Below are 27,170 nucleotides of genomic sequence, written 5' to 3'. Positions count from 1 at the left end.
AAATCTCTTCGTCATCTTCTTCAATCCCAGCGCATGACATATGCGCCCAACGAATGCACCTGGAACATGAAGCCCATCCTTCAGAGGATGTAGAATAAAGATGTCCACAATAAAGGCACTCTGCGTCACTAGCACATGATTCACTATCACTTGAAGAATCACACTTTTTAGAAACTTTTACTTTTTTCGTGATAGTTTTCCCTTTAATACCATCGGTTTGTTTGATGGTTCCTATTTTTCTTTTTACTACCCCAAGCATTGGCATTCTTTTCGGCTTATTTTTTTCTAAAACGTCTTCCAGCTCTTTCTTGTAAGGAGTAGAAGCAAAATAGCAGTTTTTCCCTTTCTGTGTGAACTACGTTTAGTTGCAGCACTGCCTTGCGGAATAGGCATAAAAACGATTGGTGATACTATCGGAAAAGCTGAATCATTGGAACTAGAGGTACCTGGCTTCGCATTGCTGATTGGTGTTGTATTCTTTTCAGGGGTTCTTTCGCCGAATGGAACAGTAGCTCTTGATGTGTCTGGTTGTGGACTAACGGTGGGTATCATTTTCTTTCTTGGGTTATTTCTTCGAATTGAGTAATAGTTTTTGAAGTTGATGGCACTGCATCAGAAAACGTCGGATTATTATTTGTTTGCTGGTTTGGCTTACTGCTAGTTCGATAGACCTCACAATTTTGTTCAGAAGTTCTCTCTCTTTTTTCAATCTCAGTTGTTGCAGATGGCAAAAAATCTGCGTCAGAAAAAACACCTAAGTCTACAGGCCACACCCCAGTTTTTTTAAACCCATTTATAGCAGTTGTCATTGTAGCCGCCCTTATAAAAGCAGCACTAAATAATGATGAGAGTTGGTGAAATGTCACTACTCTACCTGGATTGGTTCTCAGCCATTTTCTCACTTCGTCATCGTAATAAGTGCTTAGCGGCTTCATGAATGAGACGTCAAGAGCTTGCAGCCGATGAGTTGTGTGAGGAGGGTAACATAAGAGAATTACACCGTTATCTCTTGCATAATTTATTAATTCCAAATTCTTTGTATGGGAAGAGTGGCCGTCCAATAAAAGAAGCACCGGTGCTTCTTTTGACGCTTTAGAAAATTTTACGAATTTCTTAAACCATTTAAAAAAGAGTTCCATGTCTATCCACCCTTTTTGATTCAACTCCACCCAACCACCAGGCACCAGTCCATCCATGAACGCTTGCTGCATTCTTTTGCGAGGAAAAATCAACATAGGAGGCATGTAAGCACCTGCTGCTGAGAAACATATCTCCGCAGTTACTAACTCTCCGCGTTCTCCGGATGTTAAGTTCCCCACCTGCCGTTTACCCTTCGTAGCTATACCTTTGGAACTTCCCTTTGGATTCACTGTAATTCCGGTTTCGTCGACGTTATATATTTTTTCGGCTGAAAAATTATACTTTTCAACTACTTCTACCAGTAGTGTAAAAAACTGTGAAACAGCAACTTTATTGAACCCTCTAGCTCTCATTCCAGACGTAGCCTCAGGTTTTCTTATCGACAGCTCCGCATGTCTCTTTAAGAAGCTTTGCATCCAAGCTTTTCCAGCCATTCGAGTTCTTTTGTTGAATGGATGATCAACACCATTTAATTCAGCTAACTAAAAGGCGAGACCTCTGCATTCTTCCATCGTAAACCCAAATAATCGTTCTTCCATATTTTTTAGGTAACCAGCGATTTCCTGTTCCTGCGTCTATGTAAAAACTGGCTTGTAATTTCCCATAGTTTTTGAAATAGGCACATCTGGATCATTTTTTCGTTTTTTCACATAACGTTCGAGTGTGGTTTGTGGGACATTAAACTGAACCGATGCACGGTAATGTCCCATTTCGCCGTTGATTACAGCTCTGACCGCCCCGTCCATAGATTGTGTAGACCATCTCTGCCTCTGGGTGACACGTTTGTATTTAAACACCATCTGAAACAAAGTACCTAATTTAAGGAAGGGCAAAATGGGGTACCCCATTTTACCCTACCCCACTCTACCCCGTTTAGCCCGCTTTGCACTACTTTTAGGTTAAGTGTTAAAAAATTCTTAAAACATTGTTTATTTGAACAACCGCTACGACATATTACGCTCAAAATAGTACATGTTTAGCTGAAATGAAAAAAAAAAAAAATAATGTGCAAATAACCTAACAGTACTTACCTTAGTTTAAATCGCTCTTAACAATTACAACTACTACTCGTCCGTTAGTCACACAATACACTTCAGTCGCCTACAACGGTATTGTTTGCACTACCGGTTTAAAACTCGATCAAATTACAGAGGCTCGTTTCCTGCAAGTACCTGTGACGGTACAAAGTAGATAGAGTTGGGGGTTTCCTTCTCAATTGCGGTACCCCGTCTTGCCCGTCCACCCCGTTGTGCCCGCCCTTCCCCTATTAGCTCTTAACACAGGGGAGTTCTTTAAGGGGGGCCCGAAAAAAAAATCTATCCTTAAAAATACTCGAAATTGTCAGATTAAGATAAGGTAAGTTAAGGACATGCAAAACAGTGTATATTTCAAAAATCTGACGATATGAGCGGGGTGTAAGGAAATGGGCGAGTTAAAAATTTTCACAAAAAAAGCGAATAATTCGCGAAATGAACTTTAGATCGAAAAACTAAAAAATACGGGTTCAATATTTTTCAAAAATCTATCGAATGATACCAAACATGACCCCCCCCGGAGAGGGGTGGGGGTAAATTTTAAATACAAATCCGGGGATATTTCGCAAAATAAACATTAGACCGAAAAACTGCAAAATACACTTAATCAATATTTTTGAAAAATCTATCGAATGGTACCAAACACGACCCCCCAGGTAGGTGGGGTGGGGGGTTACTTTAAAATCTTAAATAGGAGCCCCAAATTTTTATTCCAGCTTTGGATTCTTTACGTTAAAATAAGCAACTTTTATTCGAAACATTTTTTCAAATTATGGATAGATGGCGCTATAATCGGAAAAAACGATTGTTGGAAATGGAAAATTAAATTAAAAATGGAAAGTCCCCACTAAAATGGAAAATTTTAATTAACTTTTTTTGGTTTTAGGACCTAATAATCACAACCCAATAGGTCCCCATAACGCTCGAGTGACTGCAAATTTAGCATACTTTGCTCCCCTACTAAAACGCTGGAAAAAAGTAAAATACACAAAAAAAAAGAATGTCAAACAAAGGAAAAAGGCAGACCAAGAAACAAATTGTAGAGAAAGATAAAGCAAATTATAGAGATGAACCGACAAGCTAAGTCACTCAAAAACATGCAAATGTAAATAATAGTAGTAAATAGAAATTAGTGGCCGAGACGGGTGAATGCAAATTAATATAACTAATCCAATCCGATATCTGAGAGCGGAAAAGAGAGGATAGATAGAAAGAAAGAAATAAAAAATAATTTTTAAGATGAAAATGGAAACGTCATATAATAAGGCACGCAAACCAAATAAGGCCCGGTTCCAAATAAGCCTCATCGATTGTTTTTATTAAAAAAAAGCAGATGATTTCTCAAGGACATGTTTGCCTCTGGACGCTACTGGCATCTAGTGGCTAATTCTCAGCTTAAACCAAGTTTAGGAGTTATACTTAGAGTAGGGAGAATTTTAGGGAAGAGTAAAATTCTTCCTACTCTAAGGAGTTATACCGCCATGTTGGTTTCAGTTTCGCCATATTTACAGTAGATCCATTTAAGTATTTTTTTATGAATTTACTTTTAATTTACTAATTTATCTAAAGTGGACATATTTGATAAACCGTATTTTATTTTCAATATGGATGAGAGAGACATACGACAGAGACAGAAAGAAAGAAACACGACCCGACACAGAGAGGACAAAAATATTTCTCGAAACAGCGGAGATGAAAACCCTTTAAAAAATCGATAGTAAGACTAACTGGGTAAGAAACAGAAAAATGCAATGGAATAACCACATAAGTCAAATGACAACAAATAGAGTAGGGAGGACAGCGAGAGACGGTTCCCCAATAAGAAGACGATCAATGGGAAAAGCACGAAAACGATGGAACGACAACTTACTAGAGGTACATTGAAAAACAGACGGAATCATGTCAATAAAAAATGAAGAAGAAGAAGAGAAGATCTAAAGTGGATATATTTGATAAACCGCATTTGATTTTCAATATGGATGAGAAAGGATGCCGACTTTCCAGTATATGCTAAAAAAGAATCAAAGAGGGTAGATATGGTTGCTGGTTGCCCTTGAACATGGTGAAATGTGACCATAGTTTCATGTGGAAATGCACTGGGCCAAGTCATTTCCATACATTCAATAATTATCTTCAAAGGAAAAATAATGCATCCAGAATGGCAGGATAATCTTCCGGCTGGTTCGACCATTGAAATGACAGAGGATCAATGACAACATCAACCTTTGTGGAATGGGTTGTAAACATCACTCTGCAAAGTTCAAATCGCAAAGTCCCGTTTTATTGTTTTCCGATGGAGCTAAGTCTCACTTAGACTAATAGGTATTGTTGTTGTGACTGACTTACATGGAATTACACTCTTTTGTATTCCTGTCAACACTACTCACGAGCTATGGACAATGGACAAGTCTGTATTTGCGCCTTCTGAAGAAGATTGTGACCAAGAGGTTTTGTTGTACTGGACCACGACAAAAACTACCGACGGGCGTACGATTAATAAAAGAATTTTCGGAAAAACAATTTCCAAAGTCTGACCAAGAGCTGCTACACCCAACAATGTTTCAGCTGGGTTTTATTGAAGCGTTTGCTCCAGCTGACCTTTTCAGGAAGAATAAGATAACGAAATTGATTAAGAAACTCCATCATTATCGAAGACCAATGACAGTACCCAGGCACTAATGGCAGAACAACGAAATCAAGTAAAAAATCTCATAATAAAAAGTGTGATAACAGAAAGATTTATTCTTCAGACCCAAGCACAACTTTAGTTTCTGACATCGCGTCTCTTCACGATGAATCCAGTAACGATGAAGGTGTTTTGTGGACTTCCTTTCAAGAAATTCTTTGAACCCCTGAAGTCAAAAAGAAAAAATTGTCAAGCGACAAACAAAACCTCTTAATTATACAGTCACTAAATCAATTTACTTAATTTACTGAAAAGGAAATTAAGAGCTCTATTAAGAACGATAAAAACCTGTTGAAAGAAAATAGAGGAAACCCGAAAAAGGGGAACGTTTTAAAACTAAAATCCCCTAATGACAAGAAAAATAAAGAAAAAATTCAAACTTCATTAAAAGATACTCTTAAAGCAGGTCTTGCCTTAAATGTGTAGGCACACGAAGAATATGTAGCACTAATAGGTAGTGACAAAACACCTAAATTTTTTTGTCCAAAGTGTGATTTGTAGGCTGCAGATTATTGCAAAACCCTGTAAAATGCCTTAAAAAATGTTAAACGTAGGTATGTTTCTCACTTTATACAGGGTGTAACAAAAATACAGGTCATAAATTTAATCACATATTCTGGGACCAAAAATAGTTCGATTGAACGTAACTTACCTTAGTACAAATGTGCACACAAAAAAAGTTACAGTCCTTTGAAGTTACAAAATTAAAATCGTTTTTTTCTTCAATATATCGAAAACTATTAGAGATTTTTTATTGAAAATGAATATGTAGCAATATTATGGCAGTAGCATCTTAAGAAAAAATTATAGTGAAATTTGGACACCCCATAAAATTTTTACGGTGGTTTTGTTCCTTTAAACCTCCCTCCCAAACTTCTGTGTACGTTCCAATTAAATTATTATTGTAGTACCATTAGTTAAACACATTGTTTTTAAGACTTTTTGCCTGTTAGTACTTTTTCGAAAAGTCAGTTTTTATCGAGATATTTTGAGTATTTGTCAAATCCACCACATATTTGTATATGGTTAAGTACGATTATGGAGACTTGGTAATACAGTCGAACCCGCTTATTGGAATAGCCTTCGTGCCAAGCAGAAATATTCCTATAACCGGGATATTCTAATAACCAATCACTGGTGGCTAGTAGAATCGTTTTCGGACCTCAAATATCTCTATTCCTTAAACCGGGTTATTCCTCTAACAGGTATTCTAATAAGGGGGTCTTCTGTAATATGAAAATTTATTTATGATTTACATTTTTAGTTATATTTTTAACCATATTAAAAAAGAAGCCACATCTCGATAAAAGGTGCCTTCTCGAAAAAATACAAAGAGGTAAAAAAGTTTTAAAAACACTGTGTTTAACTAATGGTACCGCAGTCATATTTTAATTGGAAAGTACACAAACATGTGAAGGGTTTAAAAGAACAAAACCCCCATAAAATTTTTAAGTAAATATATTAAAAAATAAGCCTCAACTCAATAAAAACGCCTAATCGAAAAAATACTAAGAGGCAAAAATTTTTAAGAATATTAAATTTAACTAATGGTACCACAATAATATTTTAATTGAGACGTACACAAATATTTGGTTGTGGGGGGGTTTAAGGGAACAAAACCCCATAAAATTCTTATGGGTTGCACAAATTTCACTATAATTTTTCTTTAAAATGTTCCTGCCATAAGAGTGCCACATATCCATTTTCAATAAAAAATCTCCAATAGTTTTCGATATATTCGAAAAAATCGATTTTCATTTTGTAACTTCAAAGAGCTGTAACTTTTTTTATGTGCATATTTGTACTAAGGTAAGTTAGGTTCATTCGAACTATTTTCGGTCCCAGAATATGTAATTTAATTTATGACCTGTATTTTTGTTACACCCTGTAGATGCCTTTATTTAATGGATATCTTGCAACGAAATATCCCAAAACAGTTAAAAATAATTTTATTATTTTTTTATAAAATAAAAATAATTTTATAATATAGATACCTATTTAAAATAATTTTAAAATATTTTAATACTTAATTTGCAACCACTTTTCTTTATTTTAACAAAATATTTAGTTCTAGTTTTCTTTTTTCAAATAATAATTTTTTTGAAAACATTTTTTATCTCTTTAAGTTTACGAGCTAGACCCTTATAAACAATTAAATTTTTTATAAAAATTTTTGACCACTCGGATCGAAATCTACCCTCAAAAATTCGTAATCAGCAGCCAAAAATACATCAAAAACTTGGGTGGACCCATTTGAATTGAACAAGCTACGGTCACCTAGTTGGTCCCAAGAGTATATAGTCCTTTTTGTTATTTATAAATTTATTTAAAAATACAGAATATAAAATTTTAACTATTATTAATGAAAAAAAAAACAACAGTTAAAAAATTTCAAAATTCTTGATATTATATTATTATTATATATTTTTTGAAATAGTATCTAACATCATTTCGAAAATATTTCCGTTAATTTTACATCCCGGTGTATATTAAAAGAATAACCCCCGTATTCGCATCTCCACGAATTAAACAATTGATTAAAACTCACCGTATTAACAGTTGAATATTTCCTGCTGTCAAATTGAACTTAATAAATCTGGAGGGAGAACCTCTGGAAGGAAACGCACAGCAACTGTTGCCACATACACAAAACGAACTCACCCGCCAAATACGCACGCACCGAACTGCGAACTGCGATTGCTGCTGAATCTGAATCTAAATGATGATGGCGATGGCGGACGACAAATTGACAATTGGCGGTTGTAATCCCACCAAATCTTGCAACACGCAAATAGAACGGGGGAATTATTATTATGGTGCAGGGTTTATAAGCCATTTATACTGTTGATCGGTTCTGCGGTTTCTCTTACACCAATTACCATTTACAGGATGTTACATGCATTTTGATCTAAAAGAAATCTCTATCTGCAATTTACCACAGTTCACTATATCTACAAGAGGCTTAGAAACAAACAAGTCTATTTTTGTTAAAGGAAACGAAATATTCACATTTTATCTTTTTCTTCTCCTTCAGCCTGTAAACTCCTCGATAAAGAGCTCCCCAATAAGTTCTCCAAAAGTTCTCTGTGTTGTGCTATCTTTTTTGTGGTCTTCCTTTACTAGGACTGTGTTTCTCGCCGCGCCGCGTGTTCTTTCCAGTTCCATTTCGTTTGCGCAATTCTTCCAATTACATCTTCCATCTTGTTCTTAACTGATGAAGTGTCACGGTCTCCATTTCATAGAATGGTTAGATCCCTGTATCTTCACGTGTAATATGTCCGAGATATTCCAATTAGCTTGTATTTTATTGTATTTAAGATTTTCATTTCTTTATTCATCATTCTCAGAACTTCTTTGTGACGTGTTCTGTTCTCGACGTTTTCAGAACTCTTCTATATACCCACAAGTCGAATGATACCAGTTTTCCAGTTTTGGAGATTGCTCATGTGCTATGTTCATAGATCTGCTAACTACCATAAGCAATCCCATCTTACTGATGATCAGTTTCGGCTGGACTTGCTAGCATGCTTAAGAACATTCTCTTCTTGTTCTGAGCTCTGATAAATTAACCTTGAAAGCAAAGTAACTAAACACTTAGCCAACAGTGTGGTGATTTGGAATGCAAGATAATGAGGCTGTAGTAGAGATTCATAATAACATATTTAGTAAATCAATAATTGTGGCATTTATTAAAACTCAATGTGTTAATTATGGAAACTGGAAACCAAGATTTGACAGGAAAAAATATGTCTAGAACATGAGCTTTCACATATCGTAAATGAACGACTTTTGACTTCTTCTAGGAATGTGTGAATTATTGCTATTGCTCCTGGGTATCTTTATAATCTTTGGTAGCTACGTTTTACTTCTTCTATGAAAAATTTATCTTCATCCTGATGGTAGTTTAGCATGAGTTTGTCTTTCAAAGGAATTTTTCATCGCTTTGGTTTTTTCTTCTGTCATGTACACTATTCCATTTTCTCCGTGTAGTGGTCGAATAGGTTTGTTTTCATTTCTTAGAAGCTTTGAGATCTTCCGTTTAAGTCGTCTTGTTTGGGTCTAAATGTTGAACAAACTCATCTCAGCATTTGCTCCTACGTTCTCATAATTGTTTTCTCACCTTCCTGTTTAGTTGGTTTGCTTCTATTTATACTTCTAGATTTCTAGTTCTGTTTATCCGCACGCACCGAACTGCGAACTGCGATTGCTGCTGAATCTGAATCTAAATGATGATGGCGATGGCGGACGACAAATTGAAAATTGGCGGTTGTAATCCCACCAAATCTTGCAACACGCAAATAGAACGGGGGAATTATTATTATGGTGCAGGGTTTATAAGCCATTTATACTGTTGATCGGTTCTGCGGTTTCTTTTACACCAATTACCATTTACAGGATGTTACATGCATTTTGATCTAAAAGAAATCTCTATCTACAATTTACCACATTGCACTATATCCACAAGAGGCTTAGAAATAAACAACGGTCATTTTAAAAAACGAACCAAAATATCTTTTTCTTCTTCTTCATCATGTAAGCATCCACTCCTGGATAAATACAGGCCTCCCATGAGTTCTCCACTCCTCTCTGTTGAGCTATTTGGTGTCAGTTTCTTCCCACTTTTACTTTAATGTCGTCTAGCCATCTTCCTCTACTACCACTGTATTTCTCATCCACATTTCGTTGTTTTGTCGTGTCCTTCTCAGTTCCATTTCATTTATTCAATTCTTCCACCTTCATCCTGCTTCACACGTCTTCATTTTCATTTCCTATATGTTCTCTCAAGAAACTCCTAACATAGCTCGTTCGATGGGCCTCTGTGTTGTTCTTAATCTATTGGTTGATAACTCTGTAAGTGTCACGGTCTTCATTCCATAGTTCATTACTAGTAGAATGCAACTGTTAAATACCCATTTCTTTAGATTATTTGATATATTTTTGTTTTTCAACACAACACTGCTCTTCAAGTCATTCGGATTTTTCTAGTTACCTACCTCTTCACTGTTTGCCTAGTTTGATCGTGTGACCTAGACATATAGACTCTTCGACACATCCGATCTCACTTCCATCTAAGTCTATTGTGATATTTTGATTTGGCATCGCTTTTGTTTTATTTAAATTCATTTTTAAACAGATATTCGTATATTCTTGTTTCAGCTCCTTTAGCATGTAGATTGGTTCCTCTGCATTGATGCTGACTAGTCGGTGAATCTAGTGACGTCACCAATTTTAATTCCGCGTTGTTCCCAATTTAGCCAAAAAGCTTCGTCTCATATTTTTCATATGGCTTATTATATATTATTTCATTATGTGTTTTCAATATGGCCTCATAGATCAGAATTGTTGGATACATTCCTGAATATTATTAACGATCAAGAAGAGACAATAAAATTTACAATGGAAAAAGAATACAATAACACTTTACCTTTCCTCGATGTTTTAGTCTCAAAGAAGGATACTGGATATGAGACTCAAGTGTATAGAAAACCAACACACACCAACAGATATCTCAATTACAAATCAAATCACATCAACGGTAAAAAGGGAATCATTAAATCCTTATATGATAGAGCCAAAATTACTTGTTCTAACGAAAATTCATTTTTAGAAGAAAAACAGTTGTTAACATCTGTTTTATTAAAAAATGATTATCCTTTATCGTTTATAAATAAGGAATTGTCAAGATTGGATCGAATGGAACAGAACAACTTAGAGCGGGATCCTACAACATTCACAAGAAATAATACGAGGAAAATATCAATACCATATTATATAAAAGGACTATCCGAGAAATTTAAAACAATTGGAAATAAATTCAACAGTTCAACAACATTCAAAACAACAAACACATTGAGATCTATTCTATCTAAAACTAAACCTAACAATGAACAAGAAAGAAGAAAGAATTGCATTTATAAAATACCTTGTGAATGCGAACAATTTTATTTAGGTGAAACGTCAAGACCATTAAACGTTAGAATAAGTGAACATCAGTCTTATATTAAAAATAGAGAATTTGATAGATCTCAAATATGTCAACAAGCATGGGATAATGAACATAGAGTTCAGTGGAGAGATTCAAGTATAGTGCTGAAAGAATCAGATAGTAAAAGGAGAAAAATCAAAGAAGCGACTCTAATTATGTTAAATGAAACCAATTGTGTCGCAAATTCCTCGGTAGAATGCAGTAGGATGTATGGTTACCAATACTGAAGAAGTCAATAGAAAGAAAATACCACGATTATTAAGTCAATAACATATCGAGTTAGTACAAATTTTATATTTTAATATTACTTATTGTATATCTATGTATTATTAATAATATTTATAATTTAAACATATTAAAGTCAGAATTTGGTATTAGTTTTTTGAAGGTAAATTAAATGTAAGACCAAATACTTACGATGTCGGGATAGTATCACGAGGTTTTTCCTGGTTTTCCCTCGTGATTTACTATGGAATCTCTAACGCGAGAATTTTACCGTCATCGTTGCATTTGGTTGTCTTTTTAAAGACAGATCACATGCTATGATTTTTTTTTGACGGATATTCTTGAGTTAAGATTGATTTCATGTAATCGAATGAACTATCTTTTAGTAAAGTCGTCCTAGAAACGCAACTCATAAATATTGGCGATATCATTTTAAAGTCTTCTACTTTAAAATATATAATATACGTCTGAATTGCCAATATAAATGAGTCAGATTAAATAAATTATTAGAAGAATTTTTTTTTACTTAGCAACAACATTTTTGTTTATTTTAATAGTATTTTGTATTTTGACAACGAAACCCGATTTGGGCTTCGAAACGTTAATAAAATCATTTTTTGGTAAAATTGTGGCTTATTACCATTAAAAATAGTTGATTATAAAAATGCCACAAGGAAATAGCTCCAGAACATCATATTTTTCGGTTTCATGCCTGTCTGTCTGTCCGCGAAAATAACTCTTCCGGTATTAAAATAGATAGAATGACAAATGCGATGTCAAATGAGAATTTATAATCCGAAGATGGTATTAAAGGAAGGAAATTTGGCCTTAGACTTCCCGTTTTACAGTTTCAACCGGAAGTAGGTACTGTTTTAAAGTCGCCAAAATAGTAAAAGCGATGTATTATTTGACACGACTTGACAAAATACTTCTTTTGTCATCATAACCCTGGATGGGTCTTTGCCTGTCTGCCCATGCCCTTCTATTCAGATCTATCTTGTGTCCTTCTCCTTCATTGTATTATATTCATGGTTTTCAGATCATCTAGTTCTAGGTTTTCCTTTTTTTTCGCATTCCTTCCGGATTTTATATTTTCTCATTAAAAAGTTGTAACCGGAAGTGCCACATGATAATCGCAGAAAAAGTACATATATGTGGTATATCAATCAACACGTATTAAAAAGTCGATAATACTTAGTTCCAGCTTTGATGTCATTTCCAGTTAAAAAGTTATGACCGGAAGTTTGGCAAAAATGACTTAAAATTAGTGAAATTGTATATCAATCCACAAAACGTTACACAAGTTCAAATATCGACTTCCTTTTCTACCTCTGGTTACGTTGGGTGAAAACCTGCTACTTACGAATTCTTATTGCTTGTTTTAATTTTTATTTTATTATTGGCCATGCTGACGCTTCCAGCTAATTGGCCGTTTCGAATCTTATTTTCATTCGCCTTCATTACCGTTGTGGTCTTCATCTGTAAGGCAAAGGTCCCTTACAGGCGGCTATCAGCCGGACCAACTGAACCCTGGTTTTTGTAGATGTGTTACTTCGCTATCCCTAATCTTTTATCCGGATTGGGCACCGGCCGGATTTACCACTAGGCCGACTAGGCACCGGCCTAGAGCGCCAAATTTGTTAGGGGCGCGGAACGGGCGGATTTTGTTCGCATTGCTTATCTCCGAATAGACGTTGGCACAGTTTACCACACATACAGGGTGCGCCAAACCTCTGGTCTTCTTTGATTACGGCTAAACTATGAGATATACAAAAAAATGTTTATAACAAAACTAATGTGTATCAAAGAGGTCTATAATTTAAAATTATTTTCAATTATACAGGGTGAGTCAGAATGACGGTATGAACCAAAGTTGTATTTTTTTAAATGGAACACCCTGTATATTAAATCATTTTTGAATATATTATTTAAAAATATGAAAAATTTGTATAAGGTCTTATAGGCCTAAAGTTAATAATTTTCGAAATATTTACATTTTTATTGAGAAAAATGGTAATATTTATAGGGTTGTGGATTATGTTTCCAACGAAATAAAAATTTAGCTGATAGGTCAAAGTTTTTAAAATATAGTGTTATTTTTAAATAATTTAATATTTTTTACTTTTAGCCATAAAATATACAGTGTGATCACTATTTGCAAATACAAAATTTTCTCATTTTTTTTTTAAATGGGACACCCTGTATATTAGTTTTGCGTTTGGTAGTAAATATTACAACCTTTCTTTTGGTATAAGGTTGTATGTACCTAGCATGTTTCGTTTTGTAGATATTTTAAAAAAACTGTAGATTTAACGTTTTTGCGCATTTTTTATTTAAAAATTTTTTTGCAAAAAAAATAATTATAATCTGGTTTTAGAAACATACACTAAAATATAAAATATGAAAATAAAAACGTAATTAAAGATTAAAATAAATCGTATGCTAGTACAGTTCAATTGAATTTAATAACTTTAAATTATTTTACAGAAAATAATTTACCATATTAATGAATACATAAATTAGTTACTAAATTAAATAAACAACCAAATTTTAAATCAATCGTAGTAATTCTTCTACCGCAGCAACTTTCCTATACCAAATTAATTGTTAGTTATATTGTATTTACGAGTAAGATCAGTTAATAACTTTTTAATTTACCTACATCTTGAGAACGTATAAAGTATGCTTTGAAACAAATGAACGTTATGGAAGTATATTAAGAAGTAAATAGTATCTATGTACCTACTCGTGTCACAAAATCTGGTAATAATTTCTAATGGTTTCGCCCAAAACAAATGTCATATCCAAAAATGTTTCGGTTAAAAAATTAAAATTTAAAATAAAAAAAATTGTTACAAAAATTTCAACTACAAAAGTATTCCCAGTTTTTGTGACACCAGTAAATACTATTTATATTAATAAATAATTTGGATGATACATTTAACATTCATTTGTTTCAAAGCATACTTTATAATAATTTTTATATTCTCAAGATGTATAAAGATGTGTAAAAGTTTAACTAAATACAATTTAACTAACAATTAATTTGGTACAGGAAAGTTGCTGTAGTAGAAAAATTACTACGGTTGATTTAAAATTTGGTTGTTTATTTAATTTATGCATTCATTAATATGGTAAAATATTTTTTGTTAAATAATTTAAAGTTATTAAATTCAATTGAATTGTACTAGCATACGATTTATTTTAATCTTTAATTACGTTTTTATCTTCATATTTTATATTTTAGTGTATGTTTCTAAAACCAGATTATAATTATTTTTTTTTGCAAAAAAATTTTTAAATAAAAAATCCGCAAACACGTAAAATCTATAGTTTTTTTAAAATATCTACAAAACGAAACATGCTAGGTACATACAACCTTATACCAAAAGAAAGGTTGTAATATTTAGTACAAAACGCAAAACTAATATACAGGGTGTCCCATTTAAAAAAAATGAGAAAATTTTGTATTTGCAAATAGTGATCACACTGTATATTTTATGGCTAAAAGTAAAAAATATTAAATTATTTAAAAATAACACTATATTTTAAAAACTTTGACCTATCACCCAAATTTTTATTTCCTTGGAAACATAATCCACAACCCTATAAATATTACCATTTTTCTCAATAAAAATGTAAATATTTCCAAAATTATTAACTTTAGACCTATAAGACCTTATACAAATTTTTCATATTTTTAAATATTATATTCAAAAATGATTTATTATACAGGGTGTTCCATTTAAAAAAATACAACTTTGGTTCATACCGTCGTTCTGACTCACCCTGTATAATTGAAAATAATTTTAAATTATAGACCTCTTTGATACACATTAGTTTTGTTATAAACATTTTTTTGTATATCTCATAGTTTAGCCGTAATCAAAGAAGACCAGAGGTTTGGCGCACCCTGTATAAAAGCATTAAATATAAGAGAAAAAATATTAGGTTCAATCCAATTTTTATCCGAGTTTGCCCCTTTCTAGCAGAGCATTTGAAAGTATATGGCGATGGAGGTTCAGGTACAACTTCATACATTTCTAAGTCAACATAATGAAGAAGTGATCCTTCTTATGGTTGTAAATGTTCGAAAACAAACATTAAATGAAGCTAAGGAAGCAAAATATTTTGGGATTGTGATAGACTCCACTCCAGACATATCTCATATTGACCAATTAACGTTGGTACTAAGGTATATAACTAGGGATGGCATACCCGTACAACGCTTTTTGTGTTTTTTGCCGAACGTCGGACACAAAGCTGAAATGATAGTAAATGATATTATCGATGTTTTTGATAAATTCGATTTGGATATCACAAAATGCAGTGGTCAGTCATATGACAATGCCAGTAATATGGCAAGGATATACTCAGGTGTTCAAGCCAGAATAAAAAAAGTATGTCCTCAGGCTAAGTATGTCCCATGTGCCGCTCATTCCTTAAATCTGGTAGGATCTGTGGCCGTTAGTTCATATGTGGTTGCTATTTCTTTTTTGGTCTACTTCAAGAACTGTACAATTTTTTCATAAGTTCAACACATCGATAGGAGCTGTATTTGAACCACAAATGCTATGTGGTACTTCAAAGCCTATCTAAAACATGTTGGTCAGCGAGAAACGATGCCTGTTGAGCTCTGAAAGAAAATTGGCCGGTAATTATAGAAACTTTGAAACTAATAATAGAGAATGACAGGAACGAAAAACCTTCATGCCGAAGTTATGCATCTGCTGTAAGATTAAACCTTGAATCACTAGAGACAGCATTTTTGTCCATATTTTGGAGTATCGTTTTAAAACGATTCCAAAAGTCAGTACTAAGCTTCAGTAGGAAACTACAACTTTAAGTAAACTAAAAGGAAATTACCACTATTACCAGTCGTTGGCTGATTTTTTGGTAGAGCTTAGAAATGATTTTTGGCGATTAGAAACCTTAGCAAAAGAAAAGTCTGGTTTGACTCCGTACAAATCAGAATAACAAAGAAAAAGGAAAAGAACCTTATCGCATGTTGAATGTGGCACCACTGACTCTGAAGTTTTAAAAGGATCCGAGAATTTTCGCATAAACATGTTTTATGTTATGGTAGATTCTCTCAGCACTGAGCTAGGAATTCGAGCAGAAAAGTACAAAACACTTGCAAACTTTGTTTGGTTCTTTTTGAAGAACTGAAGCAGCTGACATCGTCTGCGATTACCGAGAAGGCTACAGAACTATGGACAGTGTACGTGAATGATCTTGAAGAGTCATTGGTTCAAGAGTGTTTACATCTTAAATCTTTTTTGTTGGATTTGGAGCAAAGCAAAGTGACATAAAAAAACTGATTTAAGCCTCCTTGAACTGAATAAACTATTGAGGAAAGAACATGTAACTGATGTCTTCCCAAATGTTCAAATAGCATTAAGGATGGCTCTTAGTACATCAGCTACAAACTGTACGGGGGAGCGGTCATTTTCTACACTTCGCCTAATACAAAAATACCTAAGGTGAGTACTAATAAATTCAATTTTCTTACAAATTTTAATTTTAAGATTTTATTAATTTATTTATTTCTTTCTTTAAGATCAACCATGGGAGCTGAGAGGTTGTCTTCTACCGCAATTCTAGCTATTGAAACAATGTTACAAATAGCGTGGATTACGACCAAATTATTATTGAGTTTGCTGCTGCAAAAAGTAGAAGAAAGACCATATGATCTGTGACTTGATTTATAGCTACTGTAGATTTAAGACTGTGGTTTAAGTAATTAACAAACATTTTTAGGTAGCCATATTATTTGTTTTTCAAGAAAACTGTAAGTAGAGACTCTCTGTGTTAGAAAACATTAATTACGGTAATTTTGTATTTATTATTTTCAATCCTTAGCACACTTCTCTTTTATATAGCATATTGTTAATAGTGCAAAAGAACACTAGGGTTTTTATTAAAATAATCAGCAGCGAAAGACAAAAGTTGGTTGGTTATGAAGAGGGGGGATCAAGGCGTGGGGCGCCAGAAATATTAGTGCCTAGTCGGGTTCAACATGTAAATCCGGCCCTGCTTCTTCTTCTTCTTAAAGTGCTTTCTCCTCAATGGAGGTTGACTACCACAATTACAAACTTTTCTCTGTCTTCAGCTGTTCTTATTAGCTGTTCCAAATTTATCCCTGTCCATTGTCGAATGTTTCTTAGCCACGATAGTCTTTACCTCCCTGGTCCTCTCTTTTCCTCGATCTTTCCTTTCACTATAAGTTAAATATCTTGGTACTCATTATTTCTCAGTAGGTATGTGGCCTAGGTATGATGTTTTTCTAACTTTCACTATGTTGAAAAGTTATATTTCGTTTGAGGTATGCGATGTCCATAAAATTTTGAGGATTCTCCGGTAGATCCACATTTCAAAGGTTGATCTCCAATTGACGATTCTCCATTTTATTTACGGTTGATGTTTTTTGAGGGTCCGCGTCTCAACTGCATAAAGAAGAGTCGACCAGACGTACCATTTTGATAAACGTATAGTCGAATTTCGTGTTTTATTCGAGATTCACAAAGCTGTGGAACTGATATCTAGGTATGTAATACATATGGAATGGAACTGATATCTATTAACTACTTCTTCAAAATACCTCTTTAATTGGCCTGAAGATGGGACAAATAATGTAAGTCCCGAAACCGGTCGCCATTTTCTAAGATCAAAATAAAACACATATATAAATTGTGAGTATTGACCTTTTTCATTAGCAAATTTCAGTATGTATTTTCATTTTTTTAAGATTTTCTGGCATGTTCTATTCTCAATCTTATTTCTAGATCAGTTGAGGTACGTTTTGTTTTTTTCGGATTGATTACTTTGGTGGTTTTAATGTTTATTTTCCTACCAAATTGGTCACAGGTCGTGTTGGTCTTATCGATGAATCCACAATCAACACCGTATCATCGGCATATCTGATGCTTATTATATTTACGCTTATTTACCTTGACTCCATTCTTGGAATCCTATAGTGCCTCTTTAAATGGAAACTCGGGGTAAAGATCAGGGCCCCCGTAAGAACTACTGGCGCCTGTGTGCAAAAAATGATTTTGGCGCCCCTTAAGGCATTTTGATAATTTTTTTTTATTTTTTTTTAAAGGTAGGTAGGTAGGTGCAAATAAAGCAAAATAGGAACAAATAACACTATAGCAAATCTTAATTAAATAAAATTTAAGGGGCTTTATTGAATTAATTCTGCTGGACCATCTTCTTACACATAGAGGGTTATTAGACTTAACCCGAGAACATTTTTGCTCACCTTTTGCAAACGTACCATTAGGCTACGGCTCCACGGGCGAGAAATTGACGCTAGCAGTAGCAGTAAAATTAACTTAAGGTTCCGCGGAACGGAATGGGAGTAGCCGAACTGAACCGACTACGCACAAGTCCTGTAGTCGGTACAGTTCGGCTATTCCCATTCCGTTCCGCGGAACTTTAAGTTCATTTTACTGCTACTGCTAGCGTCAATTTCTCGCCCGTGGAGCCGTAGCCTTAAGGTACGTTTTTACTGCAGCGGCTGGCTCGTTAATCGCTGAAAGATCGTCGCTGAATCTGAGCATTGATTGCGGTATACTGCTTGTGTGATTTGTTGGCGGTGCGTGTTTCGGAGTTTTGTATTTGAGAAATTTTTGTGAAGTGAAGCTTGTTTTTATAAGTATGTATCATTTCATAATTTCCTAATAAATGGTTGTTTATCACAATTTTGAAGTATCCTTCTTCATGTCTTATTTTAAATATTGCATGTTTTTCTAATCTTGTAGCATTGGACAATTCTTTCTTCATCCTCTGTTTCCTCTGCTCGCATGTATTTTAACAATAATTGTTTTCTTTGAATAATAATATTAATATTGTCCGTCTGTCGTCTGTCCGTCCGTCCGTAAACATAACTCCTCATTATACCAGGTAGAATGAAAATTAGGTGTCCAATGAAAGCTTATGATCCAGGATACTACTACAGGTGAGAAAATTTGACCTAAGACTTCCGCTTTTAGAAATGCAACCGCAAGTACTATTTTAAAGTCAATAGTACAAGCGATGTAATATTCGACGCGCTATAGCAAGATGAGAACAAATATATACGTACTTCTGGTTTCATGACTGTCTGCCCGTCTGTTCGTCGTCCGTGAAAATAACTCCTATCTCCTAATAACTCCGTCATTCCACTAGGTAGAATGACAGATGAGATGTCGAACGAAAGCTTATGATTCAAAGATGGTACTAAAGGTGAGAAACTTGACCTAGGACTTCCGGTTTTAGAAAGGCGACCGGGAGTACTGTTTTAAAGTCGTCGGAATAATATAAGCAATATATTATTCGACTCGCCCATAAAAAGATTATAGACGCTTCAGTCAAAACGGCTCCTACAATCCACACAACCACACGCACAATCAGATACGCCGCATTCACTGTTCAGCTACAGAGTTGCCAGATGTGATTTTATAAATCTCCCACTTAGAAACTGAAATTCCCTCAAATTGAAGCTCAAATCTCCCAAATTTAAATTTTTGGCACATTTTAATGAAGTAGTAGTCATATGTAAAGAATAGTAAACCAAAATTATACTACTTATTAACAGAGGCCCTGGAAATAATTCATAGGTCCTATCGTCTTCGATTATATGAGGGTATAATATACAGTTCTATGTACATTCGCAAATTTAATTCCCCTAGACGGTTTCAAATTACCAAAAAATTGTGGGAAAATACCCCAATCTGGCAACCCTGTTCAGCGACGATCTTTCAGCGATTAAACGAGCGAGCCGCGCCAGTAAAAACGTACCTTTAGACGGGACTTACCATAATACTTATAACAAATCCACAGGGTACCAGGCGGTGCCGTGGTCGAAAAATTGTTTAAACAATTTTTTTAAACAAATTCACAAAAGAAAATTTTTCATTTTGAAAAAATTTTTTTAGATAACTGTGGTCATTCTGAGTAAAAAATGGTTCCTTGTCATTTTTCTCTAAGGTTGATTGTTGTCGAGTTATACGCGATTTAAGATTTGAAAAATGCGAAAAAATGGCCATATACCTAACTCGACAACAATCAATTTTAGAGAAAAATCACTAGAGAACTTTTTTGCTCAGAATAACCCAAATTATCTAAAAAAAATTGTTCGAAGTGAAAAAATTATTTTTGTGAATTTGTTTAAAAAAGTTGTTTATACAATTTTTCGACCAAGGTACGTCCTGGAACCCTGTGGATTTGTTATAAAGACCTCTTTTTGAGTAAGCTTTTGCAAAACAAAACCATCGAAATAATTTCGCTAACGGGGGCAACGATACAGCTTTGGCTATAGCGCTAATTGTTAATAATTAAAAACAACAGCTTTGTAATAAAATAATGACAAAAATTTCTTCAGGATCTTGAAGGAGGGGTTTTAAACTTTGACTTTGTCACTTTTTGACTCTCATATTAATAATATTTAATCGAGTTATTAAGCCTTAAAAATGGCCATTTTCGCATTTTTAAAGTTTAAATCGTGTATAACTCGACAACAATCAATTTTAGTGAAAAATGACAAGAGGCATTTTTTACTCAGAATGACCCAAGCGATCTAAAAAAATTTGTTCGAATGAAAAAAATTATTTTTGTGAATTTGTCTTAATAATTTTTCGACCAAGGTACCGCCTGGATCTCTGGATTTGTTATAAAGACCTCATTTTGAGTAATTTGCAAAAAAATCGAATCGAAATAATTTCGCTAACGGGGACGACGATCCATGCCGGTCTAATTAGTTATTTGATGTGTCACACAATCGTTGGCTTATAGATGAGATAGAATTACCGCCCACACACTACTACTTACATGTTTAGAATTTTTCCACGAAATCAGTGCTTAGTTAGGTATTTCTTATCTACAGTTTTGTCTACGGAATTGGTGTTTGTTATTTTTATAGAAGGATTTTTTATTTTATATCTATAGAAAGACTAATAATGTCATCCAAACAAAGTAAAACTGATCTATTTAATTTCTCAACTTTTATTTTAAAATTAATTTTTGCTTTTTGATTTTTTTTGTAAATATTTTGCAATTTTTGATCCTCAATTTTTGCGCCCCTAAAGGATGGCGCCCGTGTGCATTACACACTTTGCACTTATGGTAGCGGGGGCCCTGGTAAAGATTAAACAGTAGAGGTGACAGAACACATCCTTGTCTAACTGCCCTCCAAATTTCTACCGGGCAATGAGCATGTTTATGGGCACCGGATACATTGGGAATAAAGCTGTTCAGTTCACAAAGGATGTTAGAGAAACGTTTTACAGTATTTTCTTTTTAAACCTCTTTGTGCATACTTCTAATACGCTTATAATTAAAAAATAAAACAACTTTGGCATTTTTGCAATTTAATAAACAAAGTTTTGCATTGTATTAAAAAAATTATTTACAATATGAATCATAACAAAGTTTCATTATGTGTTAATTGAACTCATTGGTTAATTAGCATAATACCCAACATTAACAAAACAAGATTTAACTTATATTATTTTCTATTGAACATCTGGTGATTTTACGTTATAAGATCCAATATTGTCAATTTTTACTTTCTTTTGGTATCTTGGTGACAGATCCCTCCAAATTTCTTCTCTGAGATTTTCTGAAAAATTTAAATACATATTAATTTAGATTAAGAGGTTAAATAACGGAGGTAAAGGAACCCAAAACACATAGAAAAGGATACATGGATTGACTATCTAAAAAATCTCTCTGCAAAGGAAGAACAAATAACACTAGAACCGGAAACACCAGAAATTACCACAAATGAAGAAGTAAATATAAATACACAGGAAGTTCGAAAACACTTGAAAAGCTGAAGATAAAGACGGAATGTCAAACGAATTACTGATAAATTATGGAGCAGCAATGGCAGAACAACTAACAACATTAATTAACAAAATTATAAAAACAATAAAATACCAGAAGAATGGAGAAGTAGGGAACTAATTTTTCTATTAAAAAAATAAGATAAAAAACAGCCAGAAAACTGTAGAGGTAAAAACTTGTTAAATACTACTTAAGGTTGTTTCACATTATAAGAATTTTGAACGTGCGACGGTTTTCTCGTGCGGTAGTTTTGACGCACTTGTCCTTTTCACACAATAGTATCGTTCGCGGTAACGATTCCGTACTTGTCCAGGACAAGTTCGCATGCGCACTTTAAAAAAGAGCGTTCTCTTTTTTAAAGTGCGCATGCGATTTTTAAAGTGCGCATGCGAAGTTGTCCTGAACAAGTACGGAATCGTTACCGCGAACGATACTAATAAGTATTGAGTCGCACGAAGATATTTTGCGGTGTTGTTTGGTATATTATTTTTATTTACACTTTGTGGCTGAGGTAGGTACATGATACGATGACTGATATGTATCATTACGATGTATCATTACAAATGGGTATTTTTTGTCCATACTTTTGTCCTAATGTACTGTAATGCGTATTTTATTCATTTGCAATTTCTATTTTGTCAGTTATTATTTCTTATGTTTTTAATTAAAAGTCTTAATTTGTTTTTATAATCGTTGTTCTACTGATATTTGCGGGATCTTGGATCAGCTCATCTAATGTGAGAACTTAAAACACCTCGAAACACCGTGAGGCCAATCTCCACCCATAAGTCGCCAGGGAATACGTCTTTTTGGGAACAAGCTATGGGATCGTTCCAGCTCAATTTTCGTCTTGGCACCTGGGCCTACAGGAGTCATGGGGTCGCACCATCCTGGTGCATCATTTTCTAGGATGCAACCGCAACCTCGTTTGGGAACATTTAGTGAGGTGTTTTAGTAACTATTGGTTTTTTTATATTTCAGACTATCTGTTAAATACACTATGTTTTTTTTTTCAGATTTAGGTTACCTCTGGTTTTTTTTTACATATTTGTATATTAGATTATTTGGTTCCCAAACTTTGTATCTACGGTAACTTCTTGTGCACAGGAATAAGCCTAGAGAAAATTAGGTTTTTAATACTTTATTATTGCTTTGATATTGGTTTATGTAATTCAGTTAAATTTATTTTGTAATATTACTTGCTTGTTTCCCAAATATTTTACTGTTATTCGCTTTATTCCATTTGTTCGGTTAATTTAGGTCATCGTCGGTATTTATCTCAACTTCATTTCTACTTTAGTCAATTGTATATTTAACTTTATCTATTCATTATTGTATTTTCCCTTAGTGAGGCTTGGGCCTATTTATTTGTAGTATTTTCATCTTTGTCAGTTTCCTTTAGTTGTACGTAGCGGGCGTACTATAACCATTTGGTAGAAGACTTATGTAATTTTGTACCCTATATGTTAGTGAGAGGTACTTATACCTGTAATTTTGTAACAGATAACATTATTGTTGTTATCTTAGAGATAACTTTTTGTATAACTTATGTCATTTTAGAGTCACATGATATACACTTTGTGTAACTCAGAGATTGTCAAAAATCTAGTAGTTATTTTTAATAAATATGTATTTATTTTGTATATCAATTATTTTATTATTCCTTTATGTTCATTATTACAGGTTTGATATATTTAATATTTGACAGCAGTATAAGATACCTGGGAAAATGATCGAAAATCATTTTCATGGCGCCCATGATTTGTTAGATTTATTTATTTTGTTCGTCTTTAGCAATTATCTATCTCCATTCATTTTCAGTACATTATTCTTATTTTATTATTTCATCTTTTAGTCATCATTACTATCTATATAGAGCTACTGTTCTTCGACAAGCATGCAAACGAGCCGTATCCATCCTTGAGTGTCAAGTTGCTCTCTTGCATCTATAGCTAGCCAACTCTATTCAGTTTGCCTCTGTCTCTTCCCACTTCTACTTCTATCCCTTCTAATCCCCCTTTCTTCAGTACTACTGCACTTTAGTAGTTTTTTTTTATTTTTTCCTATTGCGGCTTCTCAACGTAGAAGCCACTTCACCCTTTTCTTTACACACATCCCACATTCTCTTCATTTTTATACCAGTTCTTTTCTTTATATTTTTTCCTTACTTCTGTTGGAGTACCTATATCTTTCTTTTTACTTTCACTCCAACAGAAGTTTTCTCATTTTTGTTACACTGACAAAATATGTAATAAACTATTCTAAATGGGAAATAAGCCACAATTTAACTAAAAAAATGATTTTATTAACGTTTCGACATCCGATTTGGGCGTCGAAACGTTAATAAAATCATTTTTTTTTTGTTAAATTGTGGCTTATTTCCCATTTAGAATAGTTTATTACAAAAATGCCACAAGGAAATAGCTTCAGAACAACATTACAATCTATGTTTTTCATGTACAGACTTTAAAAAACCCTCCGTCATCCACTCATTTTTAAATGTTGTTCCCCTCGTTTTAAATGTTGTTAATAATTTCACACAAGACGTGACGGCCGCCCTACTCCAGTCTTCACCGAGTCGTTTACCCTATAAAACTAAATATAATTTCGTAGAATAAAAAGTATAGTTATATTATATGGGGCGAAATCAAATTATAACGTTGTGGTTACTTTATCGTCGAAGAAAGAGAAATAAGAGGAACCGAATTCATTGGGTCCATCCTATGAACGCAAAAAGATGCGATTTATATATTTTTATATTCACACATATTATTAGGTTTGTTCTAGTAAACAGTCAAACTAGTCAGAAACCGTCAGCAAACAGTTGGTCAGTGAGAGAACATAATACAGTCACCAGTGCTATCCCCTGTACTCGCGCTGGTCCACTCTTCGCTGATGGTTTCAAACCGTTTGAAACTGATGCTAGAACAAACCTATTGATGGAACACCCTCTATACTTAACGTTAATTGCAACTATGTAAAATAAAGTTTATTATAATTTACTTAGCAGTTTTAATTACTGTTGTTATCAGTAACATATAATAATTAATTTTGTTGTACCTACTTACCAAATGTGTTTTTTCTTTATCACCTAATTCGTCAAATTCACTGTTAAGTGTTCGGCATACACCATTCCAAGCATTTCTCGTCAAGTTTCTATATTTATATATTTCTATTGTTTTGTCCCAAAGAACAGGTCTCGCTTCAATCAATGTTATTAATATTTCACTATCAATATGAGACATCCTACTTCAAACAGCCACAAAGTGTAAATGAAAATAATGTACTAAACAACCAAGTAAACTACCTTCGTGCGACTGAACGACTGTATCGTATGAAAGGATGCATTAAGTTTCCTATGCTACTGGGTGAGTAAAGACGGCACAGCTGCCGTCTGTTGTTGTAAGCGAGGGACGGCATAAACACGGCGACTTTATCGAACGTTCCAACCACCGTCTAGTGACAAAGGCTCCATATGATTACATAACCCACCATTGGAATGTCGTCGTGCGTTCTAATCCTCGCACGTTTAAATTCTTATAATGTGAAACAGCGCTAAAACTTACAACTAAAATTTTACAAGAACTAATGAATCAGAGGAGAATCAGAGGGGTAGAGGTGCAATATTCGTCGTAAAACAAATTATTGAGAAATCACTAGGGTATAAATAGACCAGCATTTCTGTGTCTGCTTGATTTGAAGAAAGTATTTGTTTGACATAGTAAGACTCAAATATATACTCCATATTCTGTATAATACAGAAGTTTTGTATTGAACAAGTAATAAAAATAAAATACCTTGAAATTACACCGTCCAGCTGTGAATCCCTGGACAAAGAAGTGGGAGATCGAGTACAAGAAACAAATAGACTGGCAGTAATGCCTTAATAAGACTATATAGGGAAGTCAATGAGGATATTTGGCTCCGAATTCCATCCTACTACATCTATTTACTTGATATTTTCAGAGTAAGTAGGGAATAGATAAGGAAACAAAGTCTACCCATGCCAATGTGCGCTTTTATCTTGGGGTGGTTCCAATCCCTTCTCGTTGGTGGAAAATTCTTTGGTTAAGATAACCACGGAAGTGGCTAGAGAATTCTCAGCAAAAACTGTTCTGTATTTTTTTTTGAAAACTTAATACTTTTTGAGTCATTCGTGGTTGAAAATTGGCAATTTTCATTGAAAAATGACACCTTTTCGGACGGTTTTCTGCGAATACCTTAAAAACTATGCATCTAACAAAAAAATTATTTAAAATATTTTTGTAGCTTATAAAAAAACAAAGAGACTCGTTCCTTCATAAATCTTCTAGTTATGATACAAAAAAGGATATGGTAGGTGAGAAGAGTTTGTTTTTTTGGTGCATGCTCAAATCGGTGTTTTCTACTTGAAATAACAGAGTAACGGTCGATTTAAGGTGTATAATACTACCAATACCTTTTAGAGTGCTTAAAAAGAAATTTAAAATGAGTAATATTAAATGTCGATTACATTCAACCTAAGCGATATAATGCTGCAAAATATTGATGACTAATGTATTTTAAGAAAAAATGGGAAGTATATTTTAACCCCTAATCCATCAGAATTTAAATACATCGTTTTCCTTCTACAGTACTCTTTATTATAGTGTTATTTCTATGTACAAAAATTGGACGGGTTTAAAATGAATGGTTTTTGAAAAAATAAGATCAAATTATAGAGCGCATTTTTAAATTTTCTTAAAAATCTTCTTTTTCTCCGTGTAACTCGATGATAAGAGATACGAAAAAAAGATACAAAACAAAAATGCAGGGTTTTTTTAGATAAAAGTTTTGTTTTTGTTTTTTTGTTACTGTATCTCTTATTGTTTTCAAGTAACAGGGAGAAAAAGGAAGCTTTTAAGGAAAATTTAAAAATGCGCTCTATAATTTGATCTTATTTTTTTTAAACCATTCATTTTAAACCCGTCCAAAATTTTGAACATAGAAATATCACTATAATAAAAAGTATAGTAAAAGGAAAACGATGCATTTAAATTCTGGTGGATAAGGGGTTAAATATACTTCTCATTTTTTCTTAAAATACATTAGTCATTAATTTTTTTGCAGCATATCTCGCTTAGTTTGAATGTAAACGACATTCAATATTGTTCATTTTAACGGTCTTGTTAAGCACTAAAAAAGGTATGGGTAGCATTATACATCTACAATCGACCGTTTCTCTGTTATTTCAAGTTAAATACACCTATTTAAGCATGCACCAAAAAAAAACAAACTCTTCTCACCTACC

General features: G+C 33.6%; 2 protein-coding genes across 2 annotated transcripts in view; both read right to left on the bottom strand.

Annotated features, from left to right (window-relative positions):
• The window catches only part of LOC114330164 (excitatory amino acid transporter 3), a 121,216-nt gene extending 113,635 nt beyond the window's left edge, over positions 1 to 7,581 (bottom strand). The window contains exon 1 of the mRNA XM_028279483.2: positions 7,409 to 7,581. The gene's annotated coding sequence lies outside the window, so the exon portion shown is untranslated. The remainder of the gene's footprint in view (positions 1 to 7,408) is intronic.
• Positions 7,582 to 21,406: 13,825 nt separating this feature from the next.
• Positions 21,407 to 27,170, bottom strand: part of LOC114330165 (cartilage oligomeric matrix protein) — a 112,359-nt gene continuing 106,595 nt past the window's right edge. Inside the window, exon 15 of the mRNA XM_050655267.1 lies at positions 21,407 to 21,674. Coding sequence (XP_050511224.1) covers positions 21,568 to 21,674 — 107 coding nt within the window. The 3' untranslated portion in view covers positions 21,407 to 21,567. The remainder of the gene's footprint in view (positions 21,675 to 27,170) is intronic.

Source organism: Diabrotica virgifera, chromosome 7 (assembly GCF_917563875.1).
Source record: "Diabrotica virgifera virgifera chromosome 7, PGI_DIABVI_V3a".
NCBI classification, from domain to species: Eukaryota; Metazoa; Arthropoda; class Insecta; order Coleoptera; family Chrysomelidae; genus Diabrotica; species Diabrotica virgifera.
This window is presented reverse-complemented; position numbering and strand designations above follow the sequence as displayed.